This window comes from Ambystoma mexicanum, chromosome 8 (assembly GCF_040938575.1).
Source record: "Ambystoma mexicanum isolate Mex_15411 chromosome 8, UKY_AmexF1_1, whole genome shotgun sequence".
Taxonomy (NCBI): domain Eukaryota; kingdom Metazoa; phylum Chordata; class Amphibia; order Caudata; family Ambystomatidae; genus Ambystoma; species Ambystoma mexicanum.
In genome coordinates, this window is record NC_090929.1 from 443,970,184 (window position 1) to 443,994,289 (window position 24,106).

Consider the following 24,106-nt stretch of genomic DNA (forward strand, 5'->3'; position numbering starts at 1 on the left):
ACGAGTTCCACACATGAGATACATTATGACTGATCAGAGAAGTCAGTCATTATAAGGGACATAGCATCTGTGTGAGTATACATGGATCCAAACCCTCACCTATAACAGTTATTTATGTAAGGACTATTTTTCAAGATTATTTCATAACTACACATATATGTATGTATTTACAGACCCTGAACAGATTCCACGAAGCATTCCCCTTGTGACACTTTATCAATGTTCCACTCTGAGTAAGAGACCCTGTCCCTAAATAAGGCAGTTGCTTGTGACATTTAGCTTCAAATTATTATGTAGCCAGATGTAGAACTGATAAGAGTGAATGGCCACTTTTATTACAATAGATGAAGCCTTAACTTACATTGTATGCCGACACCAGCAGATAATACTTCCAATAGAAGAATCCATCCGCTACCTGTACCTGTTCCTCGACTAATTAACAAGGTGACATTCTGTTGCATTACTAACTTCATAGAGTATTTGAATGTTATTAATGATTTAGTTACGGATTTTCATACTAAAAACCTCTTTATATTCACTTCTTAGATACAAACAAAGCTCAAAGTATGAAGATAAATTGTATTTACATTAAGATGTACTGCTCCTGATGAAGTGATCTTCATCCCAAAACATGTTGGCCTCATTATTATTTTTATTGTGTTAATTAGTATGATTGCTTATCTTGTATCGATTTGTTGTGTGCATTTATAATTAAATGTTGACATGTGTCAGAAGTAAACCTATACACTCTGTGTGTACATACATTTATGCCTTAAGAGTTCTTCATTTTGACTGAGTGTATCTCAGTGACTTTGGTGTGCAGGGGACGGGAGTGTCCACCAACCAGGACACTACTTCGAAGGGATTGTGTCCTCCGACGTATTCCTCATCTTAGATATATCCTTCCAGCTCTGCTGGCCTCGGAAAATTTTTTCTCTAGAGGGCGCTGCGCGTCGACGTCCCTCGAGTCGATGTCCTTCGACAGCCGCCGTATCGACGCTCGACGTCATCCTGCCTATAAAGGCCGCGCGCAGCGTCCGTTGCTCAATTCCGTTTTTCCGCGCTACTCGGTGCCTCGGAATACCGTTGCTCAGTTCTTAGTCAGATAATATATTTACCTCGAGTTATTCGATCCGTACTCGATGGCTTCCTCGTCGGAACCGACTACTCCTCGATCCGGCTTCAAAAAATGTCGAGATTGTGGGAAAAAGATGTCGTTGACCGATCCTCACAGAAATTGTCTGTGGTGCTTGGGAGCCGAACACCATTGTTCGGAGTGCGAGGACTGTATGTCCATGACAGCTAAGGCCCTGAAGGAGCGTAGGGGGAAGCTGGAGAAAGGTAAGACTTTTAAAGCTTCTTCTTCGTCGACGAAGTCGAGACATTCGTCTCCTCGTCACCATTCGCGCTCCAGGTCTCGGAGTGGGTCTCATCACTCCTCGAGATCGAAGCACTCGAAGATGAGACGTCGAAGATCCCCTTCTCCGTCTTCCTCTTCCTCTGTTTCGCCAAAAAGAATCCCTTGCCCCACGAAACATAGTTCCCGGGCTGAATGGGAGGAATTCAGAAAAAATATGATGAGCGTCTTCGAGAAAGCGGCCTCGACCCCCTCGAAGACTGCCGAGAGCGATGCTCTGGTCGAAAGACCCGAAGGTCAAAAACGCAGCGAGTCGCAGTACCCGGCGAAAGAAACCTCTCGAGCGCGTCTCGAACCCTCGAGTAGGACTATGACCTCCAAACCTTCCTCGAAGGTTCCGTCGACGCCGTCGACGAAGGTTCCGTCGACGTCGAGGTCGATGTCTTCGACGCCGTTGTCGAAGGGACCTTCGACACACGGGTCTGTCGACTCGACGCCGGCCTCGACACCGGCGTCGACGCCGAGAAAAGTCACGGTGACCACACGTCCAGTGACGATCCCCAGGCCCTCGACGTCGATATTGTCGAGTAGAATTCCAATTCTGTCGAGGTCCTCGAGGCCTCCACCTCTGTTTTCGACGCCACGCTCGAAGCCTTCGACGTCGGCGTCGACGACATCGACGTTTTCGAGGCCAATAATGACAAGTTCGGCACCCTCTGCCTTGGAAATGGGATTTACTCCCTTTATGAGTTCAGAACAATTGAGAACTATATCCTCAATTTTAGAAGAGGGTGATTTGTCTGAACAAGACACATTTGAGTTACAGGGACCTGTAACCCCAGTTAGAGAGGAATTTTCCTCTGAAGAGCGCAGATTAAAGGATCTTCATGATTCTTTACATGAGGCAAGTGGGCTAGACACTTCTCCTGAGGTGGATTTTGCTAAGCCAGACCCGGGGGAGCATGCTGAAACCCCCTACAGAGCCTTAATGGCCAGGATTACAGAGTTCATGGGGTGGTCTACACCTTCACAATCTTTCCAGCAAGATGACCTCACGGATATTCTTGACAAAGGCCCACAAGAGGATCCAGTGGTGCCCTTTCATAAAGCTCTTCAGAGAAAGATCATGACAAACTGGGAAACCACAGATGTAATACCAGCAGTAAATAAAAAACTGTCTGCAAAGTACAGGGTATCTTCCACAGACCCAGAGTTCTTGTCTAAACATCCATCCCCAGAAAGTCTGGTGGTACAAGCAGCATCCTCTACCGATGTCAAGACGGCTTATCCTACAGTCCCACAGGACAGGGACGATAAAAAATATGATGCTATGGCAAAGAAAGTCTTTTCAGCATGTAGCATGGCGTTAAAGTCTGTTAATGCTACTTGCACCCTTGCTAGGTTCAGCCATACACTTTGGGAGTGTGCTTCTACAGCGGCTGACTGCATCCCGGAGGGAGAAGAAAGGGATGCGTTCCTGAATATTATACAGGACGGTAAAGACGCTATGTGCGAATCCCTCCAGACGGGCATTGATTCGGCTGACAGTATCAGCAGAGCAATGGCGGCAAGTACATCAACCAGGCGGTTCGCTTGGTTGAGAAAGTCGGGTTTTGCCCCAGATGTGCAAGCCAGGCTCTTGAACATGCCATTTGATGGCTCTTCTTTGTTCGGGAAAAAGGCGGATGACAGTTTAGAGAAACTGCAAACTTCAAAAGCAGCAGCAAAATCCCTAGGAGCTGCAATCCGTCAGACTCCTTTTCGTCCCACAGGAACCTCTGCGAGGGGCAAGTCCTTTCGCTTCTACTCTGCATTCGGAAGAGGTAGAGGACGACCGGCTCAAAGGGGTCAAAGAAGAACTACCCGAGGTGGACGGGGTAGATATTCTAAAGCCGCAGCAACAGCAGGTGCCTCTTTACCATCGGCATCTGCATCAGCCGCCCCAAAACCACTCTGAGGACTCCCCTCACAGGACACCTGTAGGAGGCAGGTTGACTCAACATCTGACGGTATGGCAGGCTATCACGTCAGATGCTTGGGCATTGGAAACAGTCGCCCAAGGTTACTGCCTGCCTTTCCTACGTATACCTCAGAGTCATCCACCGGGGATCAGCTCTCAGAAAGCTCCAGATCCGCTCCTCTTGCAGGAAATTTTGGACCTGCTAGAGAAAGGTGCCATAGAACCGGTACCTGTAGCGGAGAGGAACAAGGGCTGGTACTCCCCTTACTTTCTCATTCCAAAGAAAGACGGAGGACTGAGACCCATCTTGGACTTGCGAGAATTGAACAAATTCCTCAGGAAAGACAAATTCAAGATGGTCACTCTTTCTCAGATCCTCCAGGCCCTTCAGTTTCAGGACTGGTTGGTATCTCTGGACCTTCAGGACGCTTATTTCCATGTGCCTATCCATCTCAAACACAGGAAATACCTGAGGTTCGCAATTGGCAACTCTCACTATCAATTTCGAGTACTGCCTTTTGGGCTGACCTCCGCCCCGAGGGTCTTCACCAAGTTAATGTCGGTAGTGGCTGCAAGTCTAAGGAGGGAAGGGATTCACGTCTACCCCTACCTGGACGATTGGCTGATCAGGGCTGTTTCTCCGGAGCAAGCTCAGATCCAGCTAAATCACGTGTGCTACTCCCTTCACAAGCTGGGCTTCTCCCTCAATTTAAAGAAGTCTCAAATGATACCATCGCAGAGACTCCAGTTCATAGGAGAGATCCTGGATACTTCCCTGGGAAAAGCCTCGCCACCAGAGGTGAGGGCTCAAGATATTCTACAGATGGTTACCAAGTTCCAACATGCCCAACGTCTCCCAGCCTTCGACTTTTTGAGGTTGCTAGGCCTCATGGCATCCTGCATTTTCCTTGTGCCAGAGGCTCGCCTGAGAATGAGATCCCTCCAGTGGGCACTGAGGACTCAGTGGTCACAATTCTCAGGGAGAATGACAGATCTTCTTCAGGTTCCCGGCAGGGTGGCTCGAGACCTTCAGTGGTGGGCCTGTCAGGAGAACATTCTGAAAGGAGAACAGTTTTGGCAACCCTGGCCGGAGATAACAGTAGTCACGGATGCCTCACTCACGGGGTGGGGAGCCCACGCAAACGACTTGACCATCAGCGGTCGTTGGTCTCCATCGGAGTCCAGACTACACATCAACCTGTTAGAGCTGAGAGCCATCAGACTTGCGTTGAAGGCTTTCCTGCCAGTTGTACAAGGGAAGAACGTCCTGATAATGACGGACAACACAGTGGCCATGCATTACCTCAACAAAAGAGGAGGCGTAGGATCACTACCCCTGTGCAGAGAGGCGATGCAGCTCTGGTTTTGGGCAATCCAAGAAGGAATCTCTCTATCGGCAGTTCACCTAGCCGGAGAGAAGAACTTGACAGCGGACGCTCTGAGCAGGCAGAACACAGTCTCCCACGAGTGGGAGCTAGCTCAGGAAGTCCTTCAAGAGATCTTCGCCCTTTGGGGAACCCCTCAGGTAGATCTGTTCGCCACCAGCCTAAACAGGAAATGCGACCTGTTCTGCTCAAGGGAATTTCCTCCGAGAGGAGCTCTGGGAGACGCGTTCATAGTGGACTGGGAGTTTCCGCTTCTGTACGCGTTCCCACCGGTCCCTGTCATTCCTCAAATGATCAGGAGGTTGAGAAGATTCCGGCGAACCATGATCCTAATTGCCCCGGATTGGGCCAGGAGAACGTGGTACCCGGACCTTCTAGACTTGTCCATCTGCCCTCCAATTCGACTTCCTCTCAGAGAGAACCTACTCTCACAGAAGGGAGGTCAGGTTCTCCATCCAGACATCAAAACCCTCAACCTTCACGCTTGGCTTCTGAACGGCTGAGGTACAAGGATTGGGACCTCCCTGATGATGTTATGGAGGTGTTGCTTTCGGCAAGGAGGCCAGCAACAAAGTCTTTATACCGCTGCCGTTGGAACAGATTTTGCAGCTGGTGTAGAGAACAGAATATCGACCCATTTTCATGTGGTACACCAATGGTTTTGTCCTTCCTACTATATTTGGCAAATTCAGGCCTTCAATTTGGCACCATTAAGGGCTATCTCGCAGCGCTATCTATCTTTAAGCGTACTGCGGAGGGACCATCCTATTTCAAATTACCCTTGGTAATACAGTTTCTAAAGGGGTTAACCAATGTTTATCCCCCAAGACCATTCCAAGTTCCCCTATGGGATTTAAACTTAGTACTAACTTTCCTGATGGGTACACCTTTTGAACCTCTCCATTCTTGTTCGTTAAGATTCCTTACCCTTAAGACTGTTTTATTAATAGCACTTACATCTGCTAGAAGGGTGAGCGAATTACAAGCTCTTTCTTGTAAACCCCCTCATACAATCTTTCACAAAGACAAAGTTGTCCTGCAAGTGAAGCCTAATTTCCTCCCAAAGGTAGTCTCTGAATTCCATATCTCTCAGAAGATTACCCTACCATCTTTCTATCCTCCTCCTCACCCGGGGAAAGAGGAAGAGAGGTTACACAGACTAGACCCTAGGAGGGTTTTAAGTTTTTACATTAGTAGACTACCAGGATAAGACAGGCAGACCAGCTGTTTGTAGGTTACGCAGGTCACAAGCTGGGGTTACCAATAACTAAGCAGACCATTTCCAGATGGATCATTCTAGCCATTCTGGAATGTTATAAACTGGCAGGGAAAGAGCCCCCTCAAAACCTTAGGGCTCATTCGACCAGAGGTATTGCAGCTTCATCGGCCCTCAAAAGAGGCGTGCCGATTAAAGACATATGTGCGGCCGCTACATGGTCGTCTGTCCATACCTTTACACGTTTTTACAATCTGGATTCCTCCTCTAGTCAAGAGACTAGGTTTGGAAGGGCTGTACTGCATTCTATTCATCAATAGAAGACAGCGTGAAGTCAGTACTCCCTCCTCCGAATATAGAATACTGCTATGGGAGCCTATCTAAGATGAGGAATACGTCGGAGGACACAATCCCTTCGAAGAACAAGTTACTTCTTACCTTGTAACGTTCTTTCGACGGGATGTTCCTCCGACGTATTCTTCATCGACCCTCCCATCCATCCCCGCAGTTCTACTTCCCTTGTTGTTGCAGCTTACGCTCCTTCAGGGTGATTAGTCTAGTCCAGACAGTAATACTGTGGGCTACAAAACGGAACTGAGCAACGGACGCTGCGCGCGGCCTTTATAGGCAGGATGACGTCGAGCGTCGATACGGCGGCTGTCGAAGGACATCGACTCGAGGGACGTCGACGCGCAGCGCCCTCTAGAGAAAATTTTTTCCGAGGCCAGCAGAGCTGGAAGGATATATCTAAGATGAGGAATACGTCGGAGGAACATCCCGTCGAAAGAACGTTACAAGGTAAGAAGTAACTTGTTCTTCTCTCTTGATTCATAGGAGCAGCTTGTTGTGCCAGAGCTGCATTTTCTCCCCTGCACCCAGAATTGATCTTTATTTTATTAGTATCACACTTTTTTGGTGTTTGCTTCTCTTTATACCTAAGAGGTTTGCAAACCACTTGTTTTTGTTAACTTTGGAAAAGGGACAGAAGAAGATAATTATATAACGTTCCTTAGGGTATTGTTTTATGGCAAAGAACACTACTACAAAGCATTACTGTGACATTGTTTTCATGACCTTTACTATAGGTGTATTCATTAATACAAAATAATATACATTGAAAAACATAAACATTCATGTTAAATAAAGTTTATCTGGATTATCAAGTTTATATAATACAACACCAAAAACCCAAAATGGTTGTAGAGGGTGTTTGCAATGACAAAGACAAAGGGTCAAGAAAGAGACCACGTCAATGTTTCAGATAATGTTCAAATCTGCAGACCCGGCCTAGCCCCTAGTTTTATGAACTAAGCAAGTTCACTACCATAGTAGTTTCAAAGCATGTAAACCTTGTCCGAGTTGGGGACATTCAGACCCCCCAGGAAACGTAGCCCCCTAGTCTGCTGGAAAGCATTGACAGAAAATAGTGGGATATATGAGAGTGATAGTAAGGTGTGTTGTGGCTGCAATAATGTGTATTCTAAAAAGAGAAAAAGTGTGTGTAAGCAAGTGCTCGAAGAATGGATTTAGTGTTGTGAATATCTCTGCAACAAATTTAATAACCCTCTGAACTGTCTTACTTGGTTGAATATAATTCTGTCCAAACTGTCATCTACTAAAATTAATCATAATATGCTCTTTAGGGGAAAACAATCATTTGCATGGTGCTAGTTCAGTCTGCTTCTCTTCTGTAAGCAGTACTGGTGAGGCATGACATACTTTCCTAGGATGTCAACAGTAATCAAATCTGAAATGCTTCCACAAGAGAGCAGGTGACATCATACCACTACCCTCCCATAATTCAGAACTGTGCCCCGAATGATGTTTTAATGGAAGGCTGTTCAATGTTTCTATGTCCACAACAAAGACTGTGCATGCAGCCACATTTTATCACAGGCAGACACTTGGTATACTATTTAGTGTAAAGGTGTCGAAGAATGAGGGCGGCATGGTTTTGGTTATATACTTCTATTTATCAAATAAAAGACCTCACTGTCCCTATCTCTAAGATGAGTTTCCCTCCCTCAAACTAAATGAATTGTCGGAATGTCTGTCAAATCAAAGTTCCACCGTTCTGTGTGAAATCCTGCCATAACCCACACATTATAGCTAAAGAATAACCTAGCAGAGTTCCTCCTTCAGGAGAATGGCTCCTGTATCCTGATTCTTGAACAGTGTCCAACAAATATTCTCTTTCAACAGAAAATTCCAGGGGGGAATGACTCCCTTCCCCTGGCTTATGGGCTTCACACAGTCTTTATCCAATGCCCAAGAGAATTACTCCCTTCTCCTGGTATATAACCTTGTCTTCTTTCCCTGGTGTCTCCAGTACCACTCTCAGCCCAGTGCCAAGAGAATACCTCCTGTCTCCAGGTGTTACTTTATCCAGTTCACCACAAAGCCAGGGGGAATGACTCCCTTCCCCCGTGTTTCTATCACAGCTTTTTGCCTGATACCAGGAGAATGACTCCCTTCTCCTAGTACTGTTTGTTACCATTCTTTCTCGCTGTTGGGTTTCCAAACCCTTCTCTGGAGGCCGTTGGTTTCCTCACTACCACTGTGCCAAGGAAGATTTCCTCTGATGCCTTCCTTTTCACGCTTACGGTCCCAGACCCTTCTCTGGTGGTCAGTGGTTTCCTCGTTACCACTGTGCCGAGGAAGATTGCCTCTGATGCTAGCCCTCTCACTGCTGGGTCCCAGACCCTTCTTTCGTTATGCCCATTAACATCCTTGCTAATACTGGGCTGGGACAAAAGCCTCCTTAGCCTCTGTGTAAACCCCTGGGTCCCCTCTGGTTTTCATGTACCTCCCCTTGCATTTGGTACCTCTACGGCACTTGAACTGGGGCACACTATTCCAGCTCTGTGGGCTTCTCTCCTCTGCACTCGTGACTTAGCGGCATCTTCCTAGCTTCAGGATGCCGTCCGCCTTCTCTCGGCAGGTGGAGAACTTCCTTGGCATCCTCTTGCCGCTCTCCACTTCTCTACAGCTGTCTGTCTGTGTTCGAATCTCCGACGCTGTAGACTTCGGGTGCCGGCGGCTTTCCCCAACAGGACTGGATACCACTGCTCCTGTCACCACTATTCTTCTCGTTATGGCTGCGTTCGGCTCCACAGCCGGGCTACACTGATCTAAGTCCTTAGTTCATTTTTATACTTTGTATCCAGTTCCTCCCATGTGATTACACAAGTCCTTCTTCTTTATCAGCTTAATCCTCATGCCTCCTTGAGGCCACCTCGTACCAGTGTTACCACAGTTCATGATGTTTGTCTCCTGTGTTGTTCCTCGTCCCAGTACTTTTGGTTTTAGGTCCTATGTTACAACAATACATAGGCTTGTTCAATTAAGGGGCTGTGGACATTAGGGAGGGCTAAGGAATGTCTGAGAGTGGCAACATTTATTGGGCTTTACCCCAGGTGATAGTCCTTATTCCAAGAGGGGGGGGGTCCCTGCCCATGAGGTTCTACCACATTAAACCACCCCTAGGGGGACATTGGGTAGCGGCCGCACCTCCCTAGCCTAATTGAAAAAGGCTTGTGAATCATCACAGTAGCCATACAGCCCTGGAGCATCTTAAAATTGTTTCCGCCAAGGCATTCTGCCTCCCATTTGTCCAGAAATAATTACCTGTGTATTGACTGGGTGGCATAAGGGTTGCAATTATGGACGCCTGAAAAAATATGGTTTTGTATTGTTTTTACAATTCAGATGTCAAACATATTACATTGAAAAGTTAACATTTAAGCTAGTTGAAGTGTGGCCAATGAGCGCTTTAGATCATTTAGCATAGACATTGTATTCTTTTAGCAATATAATAACAGGATGCCACCTTAATATTTGTCTCAAATATCGCACTTCTTGGTTATGTGTGTACTTTACCAGAAACAAATGCTGTTTAGCATTAAGGTATTTGAAAGCAACAGTAAAGCAGAATCCTAACCATGTTCGCGTGGACATCTTATGTCTGGAATTATTTATTTATGGCACTTGACAGTTACCTAGAGTACATATCTTGCCCTACAGACTCCACGTAACACATCCAACCACGATGGTGTAAAAAAAACATCCGAGGGCCCTCAACGCCTGAGGGATCATGGGTACAGTAGACGTCACCCTAGTGATAATGTTACAAACCCACCCAGTCGACGTCCCTTTTAGAACTTTTAGAACTTCAAAAACATGTGCAGTACTCCTGGCCTACCGCTAGATGTCAGCCTATGCAAGCATGTGAATCTAAGCAGATACAAACATCAGAAATACGATAACAGTAAGTATTGTATCAAAAAAAAGTCCATAGGCACCCCTCTTTGAGAACGAAAACGGCTAACTGACCTGTTCTTTGGGAGGGTACCCACTCGAGAGTCTGCAGCCACACTTTAGCGCACTGTACCTTTCACAGATGGGTAATAGACATTTGCATATCAATCTTTGTCCCGCCCACATGGGCAGTCCAGCACCAAAATGCTATGGCAATTCCCTTCTCAAGAAGAGTACCAACAGCAACCCCTTACGTGTGTTTCAGCCTTGTTGGGCCTCATCACTGAGGTGGAACTGTGCCTCTCTGAGCACAGTGAGCAGGGGGTCCACGTCTGAAATGTCCTAGGGGTCATCCAGACGTGGACCCCTTGCTCAATGGCATACATTACTTAGTGTAAAGAAAAAAGTCCATAGGCACCCCACTGCGACAACAAACGTGGCCCATTGACCTGTTCTTTTGGGAACGTACCCACTCGAGAGTCCGCAGCCACACTTCAGCTCACTGTACCTTTTACAGATGGGAAATATCCATTTGCATAGCAGTCTTTGTACCGCCCACATGGGCGGTCCAGCACCGAAATGCTATGGCAATTCCCTTCTGAACAAGAGTGCCAAAAGCAACCCCATACACATGTTTCAGCATTGTTGGGCCTCATCAGTGAGATGTAGCTGTGCCGCTCTGAGCACAGAGGACGCTTCAGACGTGGACCCCTTGCTCACTGTGCTCAGAGAGGCACAGCTCCACCTCACTAATGAGGCCCAACAATGCTGAAACATGTGTATGGGGTTGCTTTTGGCACTCTTGCTCAGAAGGGAATTGCCATAGCATTTCGGTGCTGGACCGCCCATGTGGCGGTACAAAGACTGATATGCAAATGAGTATTTCCCATCTGTAAAAGGTACAGTGAGCTAAAGTGTGGCTGCAGACTCTCGAGTGGGTACGTTCCCAAAGAACAGGTCAATGGGCCGTGTTCGTTCTCGCAGTGGGGTGCCTATGGACTTTTTTTTTACACTAAGTAATGTATGCCATACATAGTTAAAGAGACAATGATAAAGATGGGAGCCGACATGCATGCTTGTGGAAACATGAGCCCAACATGGTCTGGAGCTACCAGTTTGCTCTTTGCACATTGCACATTGCACGTTAAATGCTGTCATTATTTTTAAAATAATATATTGCCATCATAAGCATTGTACATTGTTTCTTGCAAAAACAATTGGACACGTGCACTTTTCACACTAACAGCAATGTTAATGATTCTCTTCTGTGCAAATAAGTAATGTATGCCATACATAGTTAAAGAGACAATGATAAAGATGGGAGCCGACATGCATGCTTGTGGAAACATGAGCCCAACATGGTCTGGAGCTACCAGTTTGCTCTTTGCACATTGCACATTGCACGTTAAATGCTGTCATTATTTTTAAAATAATATATTGCCATCATAAGCATTGTACATTGTTTCTTGCAAAAACAATTGGACACGTGCACTTTTCACACTAACAGCAATGTTAATGATTCTCTTCTGTGCAAATAAACTACATTTCACAAATAAAATCTTTGTGCTTAAAAGCTCTTACTGTAAACACATGGCACGAGCTATTGATTTTGCTGAGGTTTGTTGCGGTGAAGTAACTGTAGTTATAGAGGATGTGGACTGGTGCTAGAAACTGTTGTCAATGTGTTCTGGTGCTCCTATAGTGTGGTACTGAGAACATTATATTCCACCTAAACATGCTCATAGGGATGTCTTTCTTCCTTTTCCTCAGATAGAAGCACTCACGAAAATGAAGGCCCTTAATGATCTTGTCAAAATCAACTCTATGAAGGTCACAAAGGCCCAGCTAAAGGAAGTGAAGGAGGCGATGCACCTGTCCATGAAGCAGGAGAATTACATGGAGGCGCTGTGCAAGATCCAGTCCCCTCTGAACCCCAGTGTGATCTTGGAGAATTTGTGGTAGGTGACTGGGCTAATGGCATGACGCCACCAAAGGTTGGATCACCACACCCAGTGCTCTCGCAGAGGAAATACCTCTTTATTCCCCTTTTGAACCTGTTTTTAGCCTGGTGATTCTGTGGCAAATGAGCTCCTGTTGTGTTTGCGAGTAACAAACTCATTCACTTTTGTTTGGCGTTAATTAGTAAGAAATCTGTCTGAAGCCCATCTTCACTTACCAGGACTTTTTGTGGGCCTGAAATGGTGTTGATTTATGGTGTGTACTTGGTGTTAAGCAGCCATATCAAGAGTTTTTACCCCAGAGAGATGTGGCAAATGAGATGTCGGAAGATGTAGAATGTTGGTAACCGAAGGTGTGCATTTTATAGAATGCACATTTACCCAGGGTGGGTGGGAAGTATTATAGCTTGCTATGATATTCAGATGATAATACATGTACATTGCTGCCCAACTCGATGGTACTCTGAACCTCTACATTATCTCTGTGTAACAACTTCTCCAAACTCCTTCCATATGGCAGGATACATAACTGTGATCATAAAATATGTGATGCTGCAGCAGCAAGAGGGGTTTTTGCTTGATAAGAACCCCACATCCAGAAGGTGGGAAGTAGCAGAAGTACTGGTGTGAGACTTGGCCCCCAACCAAGTATTTTGTGTTTTAAGCCAACAGCAGGAAGTCTAGAGGTGAGGTCTTGTAATCTAAACCCATGTAGGCAGGAGCTGGGAACTGAGATAGCAATGGTAGGAAAGAAAACCCTTTTACACGTTGTATCCTGATGAATTGTCACAGTAGCCATCCAGCCCTGGAGCATCTTAAGACTAGCACAGATTCTCTGCCATTTGTTCTTTTACAATTCCTAACTTGTGCGTTCAAATAGTTTATTTGCCTCCAGATGCCGGCACATGTGCATGATTGAAAGCTGGTTTGTAGGCAGGGATCTCCAAGACCTTTCCGTCCTGAAGTGAGTGCCTAGACTTGGTGCGTCGACTTGGTCCAGGAATTTTTGTCTTCTTGCCTTATCTTAAATTAATAGAAGTCGGGAATACCTATCCTGCAGACTTTCTTTCAGATGACGTCTGCGTGTTTTACTGCCTACACAGGATATTTTTGGTAAATACAGCAGCCAATCTTCCCCAGTTTAATGAGCCTGCTTCCTGCTAGCTTGGTTTACATACTATAGCAGAGGAATCTGAGGCTGTCTCAGTCTGCAGAGAGCCCATCTCGCTTGCAGTGACCAGTGTGAAATGTTTCTAGACCTTAGGCCCTCTGACTACCCAGAGATCTGCTGCTCAGGGATGACGCTTGCGAGCCCTGTGCATCGATAAGTCTGAATGGGGGAGGAGAGGTGGTCTCGGTCTTCTAAAAAAAAATGTTCTTTCTTGAAGTCACTCTGACCTCAGAAAATAATTCTGTTATGTTTTTCTGCAACGGAAATAATTTATTTTGTTAGTCAGAGTCCACCCCAACACCCAGGACCTGGATGGAGGCCTGCAGCTACTCTGCTCTACGCATGACAGGAACTGTTCCTGTGTTGTATAATTAAAGCACAGAGCCGAAGGCCTGACATCTGTCTGCAGAGCAACTGATTTCCCCCAAAAAGTACAAACGTTTTATTTTTAAATGTCTGTGTATGCATGGAAGGAAGGGTGTATGTGTGTATATTATGTAATATGTGTGAGTGTATGGTGCATGGGCGGCTGGGTTTGTGTGTCTGAGAGTGTATGGTGAATAAGTGCATGTGTGAATGTGTGTGTTTGCTTGTGCTTGTGTTTGATGCTGGGCGGAGGAGCTGTGTTTGGGGAGGGAATGGGAGGGAGAGGGGACATGTGGGGGTACATATCTATATTATGTAATGTTAGTGAATGGGTGGCTGGGTGTGATTGTCTTTGAGTATATGGTAATTTGGTGCATGGCTGCATGTGTGTGTGCTTTTGTTTAATGCTGGTCTGAGAAGCTCATTTTGGGGTTGGGGGGGGGAGGGGTTGCGTGGGGTTGAATATATTATGTAACGTGTATGAATGAATGAGTGAGTGTGTGTGTGTGTATGTGTGTATGGTGAATGGGTGCATTTGTGAATGTGTGTGTTTGTGTTTAATGCTAGGCTAGGAACTGATTTGTGGTATGTGGGAGAGGGGTGGGCTAAAACTTAGTTTTATTGGGAATCCATGCTAAAGCAGGCATGATGTGTTATTAGTGGGTAGACTGGCATATTAGCGCATCTAGTCTATCCCTTTCTCACTTTGGCATGACATTTTATCCTGGGCTTCTATGAATATGTTATTAGTTGGCCGGATTGATATGTTGATGCAGCCAGTTTGGACATGTTTTCTTATTATGGCATAGCATTTTTAATGGCAAAGCCCACAGTACTATGTTCGTACATGGGGCTACTGCCATATATTGGTAAAGCCATCCCGACATGTTTCAATGTATTACCTTTCTCTCGCAGATTCCTCATCTGATAGATATCCTCCTCCAGCTCTGATGCTCAGAAATGTTTTCGACTGGGGGCATAGTAGACCTCGATTGTCGATCCATCTTGCTCGGTACTCGATAGTCGGTTCGGACATGACGTTGGGCGTCGTGTATATATATATATATCACGTCACTATGCCTCATACCTCAGTTCCTTTTATCCGTGTGCTCACCAGAGGAACGCATTGAATCGAGACTTAGACATTTTGTCGTATTTTCATCAGATTTGCTTTTTTCATTCGACCGCGAGATGTCTGTGCCTCAGGTTTAAAATGGTGTACCGACTGCCACTCTAAGATGTCAATGACCAACCCGTATGAGATATGCTTGTGGTGAGTCAGCACAGGTCACGACAGCGAGGGGTGGGCGTTGTGCGCTAAAATGAACTCGAAATCCGTGCGTGAGCGCGCAGTTAAATTCACGTTGGGCCGATGGCCTTCGAAGTCATCTGCACGGACAACTGTCCTGTCCTCTAAGGCAGAGACCAATGGGCCTAGCCCTGAAAAAGAGAAACATCCGCGTAAGACTAAGTAGTGGTCCCACTCGAGGAGCCACTCTTCCTTGTCACACAAGAAGAAAAAAAAGGCACCACCGGCACCAAATAGATTCCGACTCTTCGTCGGATAGAGGTAAGTTGTCGGCTGGGCCATCCACTCGGCAGGAGTGGGAAGAGTTTAAAGTCCAAATGCTGGAAATGTTTCAAAAACATGCAGGTGCAAACCCCCCAAACAGCAGGCCTCGAAGGCAGAAGCGGCACTCGGTACAACCGACCTCACGCAAGCCCTATTGCTGACGATGTCGGCGTCCGTTTGTGCTCCATGCCGAAAAAGACACTGAAGCCTGGGCCTTTCCGCAAGCTGCAGGGTTCAGGCGTCCCAAGGCCTTATCGGCGCCGAAGGATAAGCCCTTGGCGCCATTGATCGGGGACAGATCTTTTGTCCCACTCTCCTGGACCGATTTCTTCAGGTTCCATGGCGTCTATCTTCGGCACCGATGGCGGCGATGATCAAGGGGACATCGATGCTGTGTACACTGGGATTGGGGTGTCCACTTTTTCAACAACCAAGTTGACCTTTTGCCGTTGGCACACAGGCTCCACGATGCCAGCAGGCTGGACACATCCCCTGATGTGGAACTACAACAAGCCCACCCTTACACCCATGTCAAATTTCGGGCACTTGTGGATGGGGCGGTTGACACCTTAGGGCTGCATGTTGTGGCAGTGCCGGTCCAAGGTTGCGAATTGATCGACATCCTGGACGAGGGCCCAGTTACTTAAAGGAATATGCCACTGAACCCGTAAATCGCTGATCCAGTAGCCTCTCTGTGGCAGCACCCATGCTCCATTCCTCCGTCATTTCCACCATGACCGGGAAGTACAGGCTAACAAAAGAGAACTGCCTTTTTTGTCTTCTCACCCTTCCCTGTAAGGTCTTGTCATGCAGGCTGCCACAGTCTCCAACAGATCAGCATCTTATACCTCGCATCTGCCTTCTGACAGGGAACGTAAGAGAATTGATGTAATGGCAAAGAAGATACTTGGGTCACGTAGCCAGTGGTTTTCCAGGTATTCTTTCAGCCTCTGGAAGGCAGTAGAACATATAACTCAATACATTGCTGAGGGGGGAGGCGAAACTGCTTCGTACAGCTGGGTGAAGATGGGAAGGTGGGCAGGAAGTCGCTGCAAACGGGACTGGACGTGGACAACTGTATAGGCTGTTCAATGGCTTCGGCTATAGCATTGAGGAGGCAGGCATTCTTGAGGTCTTCAGGCTTTTTGCCAAATGTCCAATACAGACTGCTGGACATGCCCTTGAGGGTGACTTCCTGTTCGGCCAGTAGGCCGCCGACTCCTTGGTAAAATATAAGGAGTCAAAGATCACCACAAAATCGCTGGGTCTAGCTGCGCAACCAGCCAAACCTGCCTTCAACTTCGACTCTAGGGGCAAGGGCTACAAGCGATATGCGCCTTATGGTAGGAAAGCATAGCTTCCATAGGCCAGGTACGGGCAGAAGGGTTTCTCGCACTCCGGAAGGGGCAAGGGGGCTTCCAGAGGCCAGCAGGCAGGGGCAGCTCTGCCCTCTAAGTTGCTTTGACGTCCACTCCCACAACTTACCAGTTGGTGGACGGCTGTCAGAGCTCTGGCCCCAATGGCAGGAGATTACCTCTGACACCTGGGCCCTGGGGCACGTGCAGTGAGGCTATTGTCTGCCTTTCTTAAGGAAACTACCGGACAGACCCCCACCACCTCCAAGCCAATTAAGGAAACTACCGGACAGACCCCCACCACCTCCAAGCCAACTGGGACAGGAGCTCCAAGAAGAACTGGGAGCTCTATTTGGAAGGGTGCCATGGAAGAGGTACCTCCCGAGCAGAGAGTATCAGGCTGGTATTCCTGGTGCCCAAGAAGGGAGGTGGTCTACGTCCCATTGTGGACTTTGGGGCATTGAACATGCTCCTGAGGAAAGACAAATTCAAGACGGTCACGTTGAGAGAAATTCTCCACCCTCTCGAATTGCAGAACTGGCTGATGTCAATATATCTGCAGGATGCTTAGTTCCATGTCCCGATACACCGAAAGCACAGGAAGTTCCTGAGTTTTCTCATAGGGGACAAGCACTATCAGTTCAAGGTGTTTCCCCTTTTTGGTTGACCTCTGCTCCAAGGGCCTTCACTAAGCTCATGGCAGTAGTCGCAGTGCACCTCAATAGCTCCAGAGTCCATGTATTCCTGTACCTGGACGACTGGCTGATCCGGGGGAAGTTGGCAGAGCGAGTTTTGTCCCACCTGGAGGACACCTGCTCGCTACTCCACAGGCTGGGCTTCTCCCTGAACTTGATGTCCCATGTGATACCAGTCCAGAGACTCCAGTTCATCAGACACTCCTAGACACCCGAGTGGGGAAGGGCTTCCCCCAAGGAGAGAGTAACAGCATCACGCAGATGGTGAACCGGTTCCGGAACAACGCTGCATTAGCAGCTTCCTTCCTCTGCCTCTTAGGCCTCATGGCCTCCTGTATTTTTCTGGTGCCAGAGGCCAGGCAGCGCATGAGATCTCTTCAATGGCTCCTACCTTGGTTGGTTGACCGACAGCAGCAATCTCATGGCGGAGGGACCGTTCTGGCCTCTATGGCCTCAGGCCTGAGTGGTCGCAGATGTGTGTCTGAAGGGCTGGGGCGCTTACTGCGAGAACTTGCAGGTGAATGGCCTTTGGTCATCAATGGAAGCCAGGTGGCACATCAACAGGCTGGAGTTGTGAGCCATCAGCTTAGCCCTGAGAGCGTTTGCTCCATCTTTGAAGGGGAAGCATGTCCTGATTCTGACAGACAATACGATGGTAATGCAGTACCTGAACAAGCAAGGTAGGGTGTGCTCCCACCCCCTCTGCCGAGAGGCGATGCAGCTGTGGTTCTGGCTGTTGGACAACCGAATCTCTCTATCTTGGTAGTTCATCTAGCGGGGACAGAGAACAGTTTGAGTGATGCTCTGAGCAGGCAGAGCACAGTCTCACACGAGTGGGAAGTGTTCCAGAAAGTCCTAGAGGAGGTCTTCTCTCACTGGGGTACCACATCGGTGGACCTGTTTGCCACGGAGTGCAAGAGGAAGTACAGACAGTTTTACTCAAGGGAATTCCCAGCAAATGGTACGCTAGGGCACGCATTTCTGGTAGATTGGACCTTCCCTCTCCACTACGCCTTCTTTCCGATTCCCATCATCCCCTGAGTTCTCAGGAGGTTGAAGAGGGTTCGAGCAACCTGATCTTGATTGCCCCAGACTGGACGAGAAGGACATGGTTCTCAGACCTTCTGGATCGGACCATCTGCCCACCTCTCCGGTTGCCTCGTCGCCCGTATCTCCTAACCCAGTCGAAAGGTCGGGTGCTGAACCCGAACCTGGAATCCCTCAACCTACATGCGTGGCTCTTGGGAGGATGAGGTATGACTCGGACCTCTCTGAGGAGGTGATTGAGGTGTTGCTGGCTGCACGCAGGCCTCCCACGCAATTTCTGTTTGTGTGCAGGTGGAGAAGATTTGAGGTGTGGTGAAGGGAATGCAGGATTAACCCTATCGCTTGCCCCATGGCTTGCCCCAACACTACATTGATGGAGTTCTTTCTGTCACTGGCCTCAGCAGGCCCTCGGGTTGCCACAGTCAAAGGATATTTGGCAGTCTTGCCTGTGTTCAAGAGGTCTCGGAACCAAGGTTCATTCTATACGTTATGAACTAATTCCTGAAGGGCCTTGTGAATACGTTTCCGGCCAACTCCCTTGGTTGTCCCAGATTGGGATTTTAATCTGGATCTAACCTTCTTAATCTTAATGGCTGCTTCTTTTGAGCCCATGCACACCTGTTTGCGGGTGCTCACTTTGAAGACCACCTTCTTGGTTGCGATTACATCCGCAAGGGGGGGGTCAGCCAATTGCAAGCCCTTTGCTTCAAACCACCCTTTTTGTGGTTCTTTTGGGAAATGGTCTCACTTAAAGTAAGTCCAGGATTTCTGTCAAAGGTGGTCTCTTGAGTTTCACCTGTCTCAAGCCATAGACCTGCCGGTCTTTTACCCTCCACCACACCCTTCTGAGGAAGAGGAGCGCTTCTATCGGCTGGATCCCAAGAGGTCCTGAATTTGTACATCGCAAGGATGTCAGAATTTCATTAATCTGATCAACTTTTTGTGGCCTATTCTCTATCCTGTAAAAGTCTGGTGGTAACAAAGCAGACGCTATCCCGATGGATTACCTTGTGCATTACGGAGTGCTATCAGTCTGTGAGCAGGGAGCTGCCTTCTGGCATCGGGCGCACTTGACCAGAGGAGTCTCTGCTTCAACGGCTTTGCAAAATAAGGGGTCCCAGGTAGGGATATTTGTCATGCAGCAACATGGTCCTCATTACATACGTTTACCAGACACTACGGGTTGGACGTCGCCTGTGGGGCTGATGTGCGCTTTGGCAGGGTGGTGCTTCATAATCTGTTACTGTAACTTTCTGCCCGCCTGTTTTGTCTCACTGCTTGGGGAGTCTTTCAGATGAGGAATTTGCGGGAGAAAGGCAATCCATTGAATGAGAAATTACTTTGTAATGTTCTTTCTATGGATTCTTCTCCAACAGACTCCATCTCCCCTCTCATCCGTCCCCACTCAGAAAGTGTTGGCAGTTGGTGTGCGTCTATTTTGGTGTGTAGACACATGGTAATGGTGCTAGAGTGACCATTTTCTGTCTGATATGCCGCATGTTTCTCAACCAATCAAAGAAAAGAAACATTTCTGATTCTGTATATTGTGGAACACTATCCACAAGGTTTTTTCTTCCAATTGGGAAGTTTGTTATTGTTAACCTCTTATGGGCTGTTTAGCCCTTTGCTCTCACTGTTTTTCTGTGCAGCGGTCGAGCTTGGGGGTGGAAGATGGGAGAACTGAGGTATGGGGCGTAGTGACTTGGTGTATATATACGACACCCAACGTCGCGTCCGAAGCCGATGATAGAGTACCCAGCAAGACAGATCGACGGCTGACCGAGTCGATGGCCTCTATGCTCCCCGTCTAAGAAATTTCTGAGCAGCAGTGCTGGAGGAGGATAAATATCAGATCAGGAATCTGCGGGAGAAGAATCCATACAAAGACCATTATGGTAATTTGTCCTTTCCTGGTGTCGTTACTGGCATTCTTCACATTGCAAACATAAGTATGTTCTGTGAAGGCATCATGAAGCAAGACACAACAGATTCAGAATTCAAACCAAAATACTTTATTAGCTTAAATGTCAGGATAGAAAAAGGCCTAACTTGCCCCATGCTAAGGTGAGAGTTCCCTACCTAAATAAAACTAAGGAAAGTCTGAGTCAAAGAGTTCAACTTGGGAATCTGTCTGTGTCCAAAACCTATTCTTGCCCACACAACTGATCTATACAATATGTAGGGCATGTCAGCAACCAAAAAAAACAATGTTTAACACAAAATGCTGAGATTCTTCCAGCTCACAGCTTCCTTTCAGCTCCCTTCCCCAAGTATAACAGTTCCGACAAAATGCCTGAAAAAGCGACCTTAAGTTCAGGATGATTCGGCTTTAACCAGTACTCTGGGTTCCCTTCCCCAAGTTCCAAGTAACAAAGTTCCAAACATAAAAGCACCTTGAGACTCCGTTGTCAAGTTAATGTTTCAAGTCTCAGGGTTCCCTTCCACAAGACTTAGTTTCTGCATCGCAAAAAGTATCCCTTTGTCTTCTTAGGATTCTTGGGCACACTTGTGCCCTCCTTTTTATTGTTGTTTTTCCTGTAAATATCTTGGCTGTGTTGGAATAAACTTCGGAGCTCCCGTTAATTATGCTTTCAATGTGCATTTGTATCATATGTAGCTGTCACACAGTTTAATTTTAAACATGCCTCTTTGGTTCAATGTTAAAGTTCCCTTCACTTTAGGATTCAGCATACCGTGGGTTTTAAACTTTCATTCAATTTAGACTTCAGCAAGCATTGGTTTTACTTGTATTTAAAGTTGTATTCAATTCTGCAGTCAGGATGTAAAAGTTCTGCCCTTTAGTAAAGTTTTCACTCCTTTCGGTATGCATTAGGAACAGGCTGTACTTGTAGCACACTTTCCATTCAACCCGCAATGTGTAATATTCCTTTAATTTTATTTTTAACGAAATATCCTGCATTCAGAGATTTTCGAGAAAGTGTTTCCTCAAACAAGCGACCACTCCGATAACAAAGTATGCCTAGTAATTCATTAGATGACAATAGTTTGAACCAGAGACCTTTGAAAACGTGTTTCCTTAAACTTGCGACCACTCCGAAACAAAGTATTCCGTTTAGAATGTGAAAGGTTCAAACGCTCGCGCACAGGGTTTCTTGCTTGTTGGAAACTCACTGGTCACGTTCAAAGCTTTCCCCGCAGCGCGGATCATACAGCCTTCTGCTTTTAAGGTCGGGATTCCAACTCTTGCCTTTTAGGCACTCCTTTGTCGACCTCCTAACACAGGGCAGCGAGCACCTTGACCACAGGGAAAAGTGATCACCTCTCCACACGACTCCCTTCACAATCGTTGGTCTGCTTCATGGAGCCCCATTTGATATGCCACACTTACATAGGCTGCCTCTCTCTGCAGACCTCGGTGTGTCTCTCAAATAAAGTCCCCTGCTGCTTGCACCGGCCTCCTTCCTGCTTTTCCCGTCGCTCTCTTTGCTGCTGGGCTGGTCTCCTTTTATACAATCGCAGCCCCTTGACAGGCTGCAGGTGTGTATGTCCAATCAGCCCTGCCTGACCACAATTAAAGGGACATGCCGGATCGTCACTGCTTTTAGCAGACATCTTCCTCATCCCAATACCACAGTGGTAAAAGAGCATAGTTTTCACTTCTTAGTTGCCTCTTCATCGTCCCAGTACTGTCCATTTTTACATGTGGGGAAGAAAGGGGAGTTGACTCGCAGCCTATGAAGGTCGGGAAAGGGTTGCAGTGGTCGTCAGTTGGGAAAGGTGGATACCATGTCTTACCCAAGGGCTTCCCACTCCCACTCCCCAAGGACTCTCGACCCAGGTGATCCTCCATCGCTTCTCCACCGCCACGGTCGGGATCCAAGAGCAATGGCCTTTCCCTGGCCACCTGCACAGAGGATCCAAGGGGTCTACAATTAAGAATACCCGCTGGTTTCTCACAGTTCATATATGGAAATACTGGCATATATAGGTGCAGCTATCATGGGCATGTATGGGCATATCCAGCGTGAAGGTGTCGTTAAACGGGCATATTTTGTGGGTAAATGCATCGTAGAAATGCGTTGGGGGGAATGCTCCTGTGCACTGTTGTTGAATTGCATCTGTTAGACATTTGGATTAGTTACCCTACAAACCAATTGCAAATTGTCTGGATTTTGACCTAATCTTGCACAGAAAGTGTGTTGTATAATGCACCATTTTAATCCATTATTCAAAAATATTTCTCGGGGACAAGTGAACACCCTCCCCTTTGCCAACAAATCTCCTAAACTACCTTTTGTTGATTCAGACTCCCTTGCTAATCTTGCACGCTATGGCATATTTTTGAGACATGTTTACACCCAATATTCAGTAGCAGCCAATGAGTGAGTGACTAGTGGGACCCAGGCAAGGGCCACTGGAGCATGGACATTTCATTTTCTTACATGTTTTACTGGTATTTATGGGCAAAGCCATCTTGATGAATGTTTTTACTTGAAGGTTTGGGGTGAGGGTTTTATAGCACACTGGGGCAGGCGAACTGGACATTTTTCTTCCTTTAGCATGACATTTTTTTACTCGCATAAGAGGCAAGGCAAATCTGATTTACAGTGACATTGCATGTTTTACTGGTGTTAAAGGCAAAGTCAACATGATCAGTGTTTTTACGTGTTGAGTGGAGATATACATGGATCCCAATAAGGAAATGGTTTTGTAGTGTAGCATTGCATGTTTTACTGGCATTTTCTGGCAAAGCCAACTTGATGCATGTTAGTACGTGGCTAGACTGGCATTTTGGTGGTGGTCTGACATTGGTTACTGGTCATCTATGATAAAGCAAGCATGATCAGAGTTCTTGTGTGTCTAAACTGGCCTACATTGTTTTCTTATTGTGGCATTCAGCCCTACAGATACGGGGTGTATCAGCTACTTTTACTCCCTAAAAATAGGCAAACACTACCAAGAAAATAGAAATAGGGAGTGAAAATATTCCCAACAAAAATAGGAATAAAACGCGTAGAACATTGTGCCCCTGCTTTCACCCACACAGGTCCATGGATATGTTTGGACCTGTAGTGCATGTAGTAACGCAGGAAGAAACCACTATTATTATTATTGCCTGATCAGAAGAAGTAAACGTGTATATTTTAATGTGCTTAGATAACTAGGTGCAAAGAAATAATGATTACAGAAACATTTCTCTTTTCCAGTTCAAATATATTTTCACTCGCTTATAAAATACAATGAGAATTGGAATTTCATTTTTACTCCCTAAAAAATCATTTTACTCCCATATTTGTAAAATACTTCAACTTCCAAATCTTATCTGGAGCACTGGTTGCATTGTATTTGTAATGGCACAGTCAACAGGAGCTTGGTATGCGGGGTTAGCGGCATATGTTGGCAGAGCCAGCTTTGACATGTTTTCTTATAGTATCATCTGACCCTTTTTTGTTCACCTACCCATCCTTCCCATGTGTGCTTGGGATGGCAAGTTTGTATGCAGAGTTTGAGTTTGGGTAAGGATGCAGCACTAAAATGGCAATGCAGAAGACCTCAATTTGGAAGTGGAATTACCGGTTTTCAATGTTGGCAGTCTGGTTTTGTAACACACCAAACCTCTATAGACAATGTATGGCAGGATGTGTACATGGAATTGAAAATGATACTTGATTAAAACTGAGAGAGAAATACTAGTAATGTGTAGAAATAAGAACTTCAAAAAATGTTTTGTTTCACAAGTTATGCAAGCACTTAGCGATACAGGAATGTGATCAGCTATCCGTATTTGCCAAGACACTAATCAAA

The 24,106-nt window shown here is 46.6% G+C and overlaps 1 protein-coding gene across 2 annotated transcripts in view; it reads left to right on the plus strand.

Annotated features, from left to right (window-relative positions):
* The window catches only part of PIK3CD (phosphatidylinositol-4,5-bisphosphate 3-kinase catalytic subunit delta), a 764,407-nt gene that overhangs the window by 521,056 nt on the left and 219,245 nt on the right, over window positions 1-24,106 (plus strand). For both annotated transcript variants that reach the window (XM_069610020.1, XM_069610019.1), the window contains one exon: window positions 11,946-12,133. In XM_069610020.1, the coding sequence (XP_069466121.1) occupies window positions 11,946-12,133 (188 nt within the window). The remainder of the gene's footprint in view (window positions 1-11,945; window positions 12,134-24,106) is intronic.